The following is an 8,627-nucleotide window of genomic DNA, read 5'->3' on the forward strand; positions in this document are numbered from 1 at the left end:
GCTCGTCCTAAAATCAAAACAACCGGGAAGGTGAAAAACCGGGATCCAGATCCACAGCCAGGCCTGGAATTCTGAGGCTGATCCCTGAAAACCGGGCCTGGGTCTCCTCCTCCTGTTGTTCCTCCTCCGTAGGATGACGCCTCTCCTGGAACTCTTTAATCAGTCTCGTGATCTTCTTAACCTTGGTGGGGTGGAAATGTTTCAGGATTCCAGGTTGGACTTCCTGTGAAGGCTTCAGCCTCACCTTTGTGACATCCAGTGGCTTTTGTCACCCCCAGGGGTGGCCTGGCTGCCCTTGGACCATCAAGGGATTGCTCTGTTTTATTCTGTTTAATTCTGTTTCATTTCTCAATAAAAAATCTGTCTGAATTGCATTGGCGGCTTCCTGGTTTTCCTTTCCAWRGAATCCSAGGATRGYTCAGGTTGGARAAGMCCTCCAAGGTCATCAGGTYCAACCTTTGATCCCCACAAATYGGGGCCACCYYGAAGCCCCCCAATCTCCCAGTGGGTTCAGAAGGAAAAAGGGGGAATTTGGGTTGGATTTGGGAMGGAATTGTTCCCTGTGAGGGTGGGGATGCCCTGGCAGGGRTTATTCCATGGATTCCCCATCCCTGGGAGTGTCCAAGACCAGGTTGGATGGGGTTTGGGGCACCCCGGGATAGGGGATGGTGTCCTTGACCATGGCAGGAGGTAGAATGGGATTGTATTTCTATTTCAACATTTTAWTTCCATAAYAAAATATTCYRATATTTTGGATATTTTGGRATYTCCACCCTTGCYGAGGGTCASGATAATTCCCTCAGGGATATTCAAGGAGCAACAGGAAATGACCCCTCATAACTGGCCTGGCTCCAGGGGTAAACTGGTTTTGACTGGGAGCTGCACCAGTCCATCCCCGGAGGTTGTCCCCACCTAAATTATTCTGTTTTGTTTATTAGAACGGATAACATGGGATGGATCAGGAAGGGGAAAATGCTTCATTGAGGAATTTCAGGCAAATTATAATTTGTATGAAAGCAGAATTAATTCCCTTCTGATGGGAATTAATCACTGCATGAGGATTCCCTTCTTTCAGACCGGTTTGTAACGATGAAAATAAAAATAAAAACCAGAAGSCGGGGACTGTGATGCAACAGGGTTTTAATACAAACAAAAAGTGGGACGGGGCAGTGAAGAGTCAACAAACAGAATCTCCATGTCAGAATTCCCATTTCAGGGTTCCCATATTTCAGAATTCCCATTTCAGGGTTCCCATTTCAGGGTTCCCGTTTTGGAATCCGCATTTCAGCCGGGACTCCAACCCAGCGGTCATTCCAAGACGTTCTTTTTCCAGCTGGACACTTTCTCGGCCAAGTCCCATGGCCGGTTCGACTCTTGGGGTTCGGGGAGTACAAAACACAAACAGGGGACACGGGGGAGGGAACATCGGGGTCCTAAGCCTTGGATAAAGCGCGGCGAGACCCRAACAACCGCGGCTCCCGCCGGATGGGCCGGAGCAGAGGCCACTCGGAACGCCTGGGTGTCAACAACAACTACTTTTTGAATCCTATTTTTCCTTYGGCTATCCCCCAGTTCTCCCAGGGTTAAAAAGGCCCGTAGTTCCCRTAGCGATACCTGTAATAGCCCCGGGAAAAGTTGGGGTAATAATTCCTACCGAAGCCGGACGAGTAGGAGCCGCGGTAGAGGCTGCCCAGACGGGACATCCCGCCCCCGCAGGAGCCCTCCCCGCCGTAGGAGCCGCCTCCCATCCCTCCGCAGGAGCCACCCGAGCCCATCCCGTAGCCACCGCCGCCACCTCCGCTCCCGCAGGAGCCCATCCCRCCCCCGGATCCCATTCCTCCTCCRGATCCCATTCCACCTCCCATTCCWCCTCCAGATCCCATTCCACCTCCCATTCCTCCACCTGACCCCATTCCACCACCCGACCCCATTCCACCACCTCCAGAYCCCATTCCRCCACCTCCAGACCCCATCCCRCCCCCTCCGGAGCCCATTCCCCCKCCGATTTGGGGGATGTCGGTGCCCACGATGCTCTCCTGGGGGCAGGAGCTGATGATGGGGCCCGGGAAGGTGATGACCACGGGCGGGGCGTAGACGATGGCTCGGGAATCTCCGCAGGAKGCGACGCAGGGCTCGCTGCAGCTGTTGACGTAGGGTTGGGGACAGGTCACATCGCAGGCGGAGGCGCAGCCGGCGCTGAGCAGTTGGCCGTAGGTCGACATCATTCCCGATCCCACCTGGAAAGAGGAGAAATTCCCAGCCCGGTGAAGGCTCAGCCAGAGGATGGGGAAAAATCCTCAGTTTCGGGGTTATTTGTGGGTTTGATTGTGTAATTGCCACTTTTTGTGGAGCTGGAGGTAAAAAATGAACCAGAACTTCTCCACGAGGGAGGAAATTCGGGTAAAAAGAGGTGATTTTGTCCCTAAATTCTTAAAGATGAGACTGAAACATTCAGTAAGAAACAGGAGGTGGATGGGGGGACGATTCCCCTTGGAATTTGCTGGAAAAGGTTATGGGTATGGGGATTTGTTGGATGGCGTTGGGATGGCCAGATGTGTGGGTTTACATAATCTCAATATATGAATTAGTGGTTTAAAAAAATCAAAATAATAATTTTTAAAAATCAGAGAAATAATCGAAAAATTGACATTCCTTAGGCAGAACCCGACCCGCTCTCCCATAATGGCACCGATGGAAGGAGAGGAATTTGATGGGAGATGATTTTGCTCCCACTCCTCTCTGGTGCTTCATGGAATCATAAAATGGACCTTAAAGGTCCGGTTCTGACCTTCGCCATGGACAGGGACACTTTCCACAGACCCCAAACCCCGTCCATCCCAGCCTGGGACAATTCCAGGATGGGGCAGCCATGGATTCTCTGAGAATTCCCTTCCAGGGCCTCCTCACCCTCCCAGGGAGGAATTCATCCCTAAAATCCCCCCTAAAACTCCCGTCCATCAGCATGAACCCATTCCCCTTTTTCCCGGTGCTCCATCCCTTGGGAAAAGCCTCTCCCCACATTCCCTATAGCTCCTTTGGGTCCTGGAAAGTCACAATGGGGTCACCCCAAAATTTCTCTGTATTTTTGCCCCTGAAATGAATTCTGGGAAGAACCTCCCTGTCCTTCTCCCCCATCATCATTCCCTTTCCTTTTGGGAACCCATCCCACCCCGATCATGGCTTTGGAGTGACCTCTCCCCATTAAAAAAATGCTCAAATCCTAAAAACTCCTCCCATTGACGCTTTTACAACTCCCACTTTTTTCCTCCCTTTTTCCACCTGAAATCCAAGCCCTGCTTCCCACATCCAACGGGGATTGGAGCATCAACCCTACCCTGATTTAGGATMGGATATAAAACCCTGGATGAAAGCWCCCCATAAAACACAATTAGGGCTAATTAGGAGCTGATTCAGTAAAAACCCGACTTACCGAGGCGGCGAAGAGGACGAGTCAGCAGAGGCAGCTCCGGGGCCGCCCGTCGGGAGCACTTTTATATCCCATCACAGGGGAAAGGAAATCGGGAGCCACCTTGACGCAACCCCCTTGGGAAATGGAATGTTTTTGTCCCGYTCCTTGTCGCAACCGTTTTGGGAAACGCCTTCGGATTAAGGAGATAATTCCCAGTCCCACACAGGGTGCCGTGGGTGCTTCACCCAGCCCGGGCCTTCGCTGGGAGTTCCACTATGCAATGAGGGGCATTTCCCCTAAAACAGGGGCATTTCCCCTAAAATAGGTGGATTTACCCTAAAATAGGGGAATTTTCCCTAAAATAGGGGGATTTTTACTAAAATAGGTGGATTTACCCTAAAATAAGTAGATTTATCCTGAAATAGGAGGAATTTTCCTATAATACGGGTATTTTCACTCAAATAGGTGAACTCTCCCTGAAATATGAGGATTTTCCCTAAAAGAGGTGGATTTTCACTAAAATAGGCAGATTTACCCTGAAATAGGGGGATTTTCCCTAAAATAGGTGGATTTTTCCTAAAATAGTTGGATTTACCCTGAAATAAGTGGATTTTCCCTAAAATGGGTGTATTCTCCCTGAAATAGGAGGATTTTCCCTAAAATAGGGAGATTTTCACTAAAATAAGTGAATTCACCCTGAAATAAGGGGATTTTCACTAAAATATGTGGATTTTCCCTAAAATGGGGGGATTTTCACTAAAATCTGTGGATTTTCCCTAAAATATTTACTTTGTGGATCTGTGGCCACTTTGTATTCACCCTGTGGGTTTTTATGGAATTTGTGTCTTGGGGACTGAAATTTCCACCATCCAGTGAGGGGGATTTTCCCTAAAATAGATGGATTGTCCCTAAAATATTCACTCTGTGGTCACCCCATGGGTTTTTATGGAATTTATGTCCTGGGACAGAAATCCCCACCATTCAATGAGGGGGATTTTCCCTAAAATGGGTGGATTTTCCCTAAAATATTCACTCTGTGAGCAAGGCCCAAAGCCTGAAAAATATTGTCATATTGCGATTTCCACGCTCAAATTTACATTTTTAAAAACTCCCTTTTCCTCCTCAGTGGCGTTGAATTGTTAAAAACGAAAGGAAAACACAAASAGCCAAATAAATGATTTCATTTTTATTCCGTGACTGAAATCAATCTAATGACACGAGGAATGCGTGGAAGCAGGAGATAGACACAGAACAGCCTGACTCACTTAATCTGTGGCAATTAAAAGCACCTATTAATTACCTTGATTGACAGCTGAAGCAATTCCAGGTGTAACCAACCCCAATATTTGAGAGAAGTCCGTAAGAACCTCATCCCATTGTCCTGGAGCTTTTCCCAATGGGGAGAAAATTGGTTTAAAACACAAAATTGCCAAAAAAACCCACTGTTTGGTCTCTGTATTTTTATTTTTTTTTCCTAGAAGCTTTAACTGGGATTCTTTGTGGAATTTCACGGCTCTGATATTCCATGGAGATCCTTCAAAAAAAAAAAAAAATCAGATCCTGAATGCAAACCTCTGGCACCGGCCCAAAACTCCTTTCACAAGCCCTGAACCTGCCTGAGATCAAAGGGTTCTTCAAGAGATAAGAGAAAGAGATAAACTCCCTTCCCAGCTGGAAGAGAAATCCTTCTGGAAAGATAAATTAAAACAGAAAAACAAACAAACAAACAAACAAAAAAACCCAGGAATTTTGGCTTTTTCTGTAGGGGATTTCCAGGAAAAAAATTGCTTTTTTTTCACATTAAAAAAAAAGAAAAAAAATTTAAGGGCTGAGGAGCTCCCGACTCACCTCAAACCAACCAAACTCCGGGGATTTATCCGGGATATTCCTCATCCTGTTTTTTTTTTTTACCCCTGGCAGGATGACGATGATGATGCTGTTGTTGTTGTTGTTGTTGATGATGCCGACGTTGTTGTTGCCGTCTGTAAATTGATTTTCGGGCTCTCGGAATTCCAGGGCTCAGCTCTGATCCTTCCCGTCTGCTTTGCATATGGAGATGGAATCAGAGGAAGCTGCCGCGGCTGCTTTTGCCCTCCCCTGTAATTTTCCAAATTGCGCTCTGGCAGAGGAGAATCATCGCTGTCATCACCGCGGATCGGAGCAGAACGCGATCCCAAATTCCCATTTTTTTTTTTTTTTCCTGATTTTATCAGGGCGATTCCAGATTTGGAAAAGGGAAAACCGACAACAAGCAGGAAAATAAACAGGATAAAATTTGGGAATGGCTGCGCGAAGTTAGGGCTGGTTTGGACCCTGGAATATTCATTTTTGGGGGAGGTTTCTGAGCTGTCACCCGGAATCCAATTTCCCAATAAAGAAATTATGTTTTGGGTGGTTTTTTCCACAATTGGATAATTTTATCCACAATTGGATAATTGTGGGATTTAAGGGGAAAAAAGGGATTAAATTGAATCACCACTGAAATTCATTCGTTAATTGTGTTTTCAGTGCTGGTTTATTGGTCAGACCAAGCAGGATCTCATTTCTGTCAAATTCTGTAATTTCTGTAATTCCATCTGTTTATTTATGTTAATTTCTGTCCAATTCTGCCCATCTCTATTTATTTATGTTAATTTTTGTCAATTTCTGTCATTTTCTGTCCATTTCTGTCATTTTCTGCCCATTTCTGTCCCCTTATGTTAATTCATCTCCATTTATCTCCATTTCTGTCCATTTATGACTCAATTCCCTCTGTTCAATCCCATAAAAAATGAATTTTTTGAAAGCCTTTCCTCTCCCTGCACTTGCAGCTGAGGGAAACACTCGAGTCTTGTTTCCTTTTAGATTTACATTTATTTATTTTTGCATTTATTAACTTTTACCATTCCTTAGATCCCAAAGCCGCCGCTCGTTCCCGCTGTCAATCATCCAACAAAACCCAACAATTCCAAGTTGTGTCACTTGTGGGATGGGAAGGAGGATTTTGGGATGGGAATGAGGATTTTCAGGATGGGAAGGAGGATTTTGGGACAGAAAGGTGGATTTCGGGATGAGGAGGATTTTGGGATAGGAGCTGGCCTTTGGAGGGAGCTGGAATTTTGGGAATGACGCTGACCTTAAGCCACTTCCTGTTCCCACTTCCCCGAATTTTCGGGTCCCTCTTTTCCCTTTTTTTTGTCTTTTCCACATTTTTCCCTCAATCTCTTTTCCCAGCAAATCCCACAGGGAATCATTTCCCGTAAATCTCCCATTTCCCACTGAATGTTTCCAGCCTCATCCCAACGAATTTGGGGACAAGCCCGCCTATTTTTACATTTTCAAATGAGAGATTTCCTCTCTCGTGGAGAAGTTTGGGAACATTTTTCGCCTCCAGCTCCACAAAAGGTGGTGATTAAGGAATTGAACCCACAAATCACTCCGGAACTGAGGAATTATATCCCTGCCACCACCCGAGGTTTGCTGGGAGCTGGGGAATGATGACAGCGCCCCGATTTCCCAGGAATCTTTAATCTTGGAAACAAAACAGAGTTAATGCTCTGTAATTCCCGGGATAAAAACCCGAGGAATTGCAGCCCCGGGGGGAAGCCTGGGGTGCCTGGGCNAGCTGGAATTTTGGGAATGACGCTGACCTTAAGCCACTTCCTGTTCCCACTTCCCCGAATTTTCGGGTCCCTCTTTTCCCTTTTTTTTGTCTTTTCCACATTTTTCCCTCAATCTCTTTTCCCAGCAAATCCCACAGGGAATCATTTCCCGTAAATCTCCCATTTCCCACTGAATGTTTCCAGCCTCATCCCAACGAATTTGGGGACAAGCCCGCCTATTTTTACATTTTCAAATGAGAGATTTCCTCTCTCGTGGAGAAGTTTGGGAACATTTTTCGCCTCCAGCTCCACAAAAGGTGGTGATTAAGGAATTGAACCCACAAATCACTCCGGAACTGAGGAATTATATCCCTGCCACCACCCGAGGTTTGCTGGGAGCTGGGGAATGATGACAGCGCCCCGATTTCCCAGGAATCTTTAATCTTGGAAACAAAACAGAGTTAATGCTCTGTAATTCCCGGGATAAAAACCCGAGGAATTGCAGCCCCGGGGGGAAGCCTGGGGTGCCTGGGCGTCATTTGGGTCTGTCCCAAAGTTAGGCCAGGTGTCCCTCTGGGGTCACCGCCCCAAAGTGTCCTCAGGCTCGGGGTCACCTCCCCAGAGGGGCCAGAAGTGTCCTGGGATCGTGGAATATCCCGAATAAAGAGGGAAACCCAAGGATTGTCACCAGCCAGGCACTGAAGTGTCCCCAAAGTGTCCCCAAATTGTCCCCGAAGTCTCATCCTGGGATTTTCTGGAGTTCCGGGGTCACCTGGAACCCCCAGGAATGGGTGAGGCTGAGGAAGGGATTTTGTGTGGAAAATCCCGAGGGAGCTGGGAAGGGGCTGATCCCGGAGAAAAGGGGGATCCAGGGGGGATTTGGGATCTGCCAGGGGGGATTTGGGATCTGATCCCAGGGAACGGGGCCGGGACAAGAGGGAACGGCCTCGAGCTGTGCCAGGGGAGGCTCAGGGGGGGAATTTGGGGAAATTCCTCCTGGAAAAGGGAAAAAACCTGCCCGGGGAGGGTTGGATCCCCATCCCCGGGGGTGTCCAGGGAATTCATGGAATTTGGAATCCCAGATGTCCAGGTGGGGACTGGACACAGCTTGGACTGGGTGACCTTGGAATTCTTTCCCAACTTCAGGGATTTTGGGATCCTAAAAAGCCACAGGATCCATTTCCCAGGAAGGTGGGAGCCCATGGATGGATTTTGGGGTTGTTTGGGGCATCTTGGACGTTCCACCCCRGCAAAGAATTAATTTAAATCCTTCATTAGCGCCTCTGGAATGAGCCAACGCCGCGGAGCCAATTCCCACTCCCGTATCGCCCCATGGCTCACCGAGGTGTGGTGCTCCGATCCAATTTAATTAATGAGAAAGATATTAATTAAATCTTCATTTGCCTTCGTTGCCTCATTAAAGTTGCTCATCTCAGCAAAATAACTTGGCAGCAGCCTGCGGCTTCCTTCAAGGATTAAACCCGGATCTGGTGGCACAAAATCCCAATAAATGAATTTATAGTTGGCCTTAAAAAGGGAAAAGAGTCTTTTCCCAGGAAAAAAATGGAAGTTGGATCACCCGGAGGAAATCTTGGAGTTTTTTCCGGCTGCAATTATTTGTGCAGCCCTGAATAAAA

The 8,627-nt window shown here is 47.4% G+C and overlaps 1 protein-coding gene across 2 annotated transcripts; it reads right to left on the reverse strand.

Moving 5' to 3' along the window:
- Positions 1–1,123: 1,123 nt before the first annotated feature.
- Positions 1,124–5,462, reverse strand: LOC130585996 (uncharacterized). Of its 2 annotated transcripts, none has more exons than XM_057386695.1 (2): positions 5,258–5,462; positions 1,124–2,237 (listed from the first exon to the last, which is right to left on the reverse strand). In XM_057386695.1, exons 1-2 carry the CDS (start codon positions 5,300–5,302, stop codon positions 1,584–1,586), a joined length of 699 nt encoding a protein of 232 aa, XP_057242678.1. In that variant the 5' UTR covers positions 5,303–5,462; the 3' UTR covers positions 1,124–1,583. The 2 variants fall into 2 exon arrangements, with proteins under 2 accessions (XP_057242678.1, XP_057242679.1); XM_057386696.1 differs by lacking the exon at positions 5,258–5,462 and adding an exon at positions 3,431–3,570.
- Positions 5,463–8,627: the final 3,165 nt, after the last annotated feature.

Source organism: Malurus melanocephalus, unplaced genomic scaffold (assembly GCF_030028575.1).
Source record: "Malurus melanocephalus ecotype Western Australia unplaced genomic scaffold, MMel_1.1 scaffold_1032, whole genome shotgun sequence".
Classification (NCBI taxonomy): domain Eukaryota; kingdom Metazoa; phylum Chordata; class Aves; order Passeriformes; family Maluridae; genus Malurus; species Malurus melanocephalus.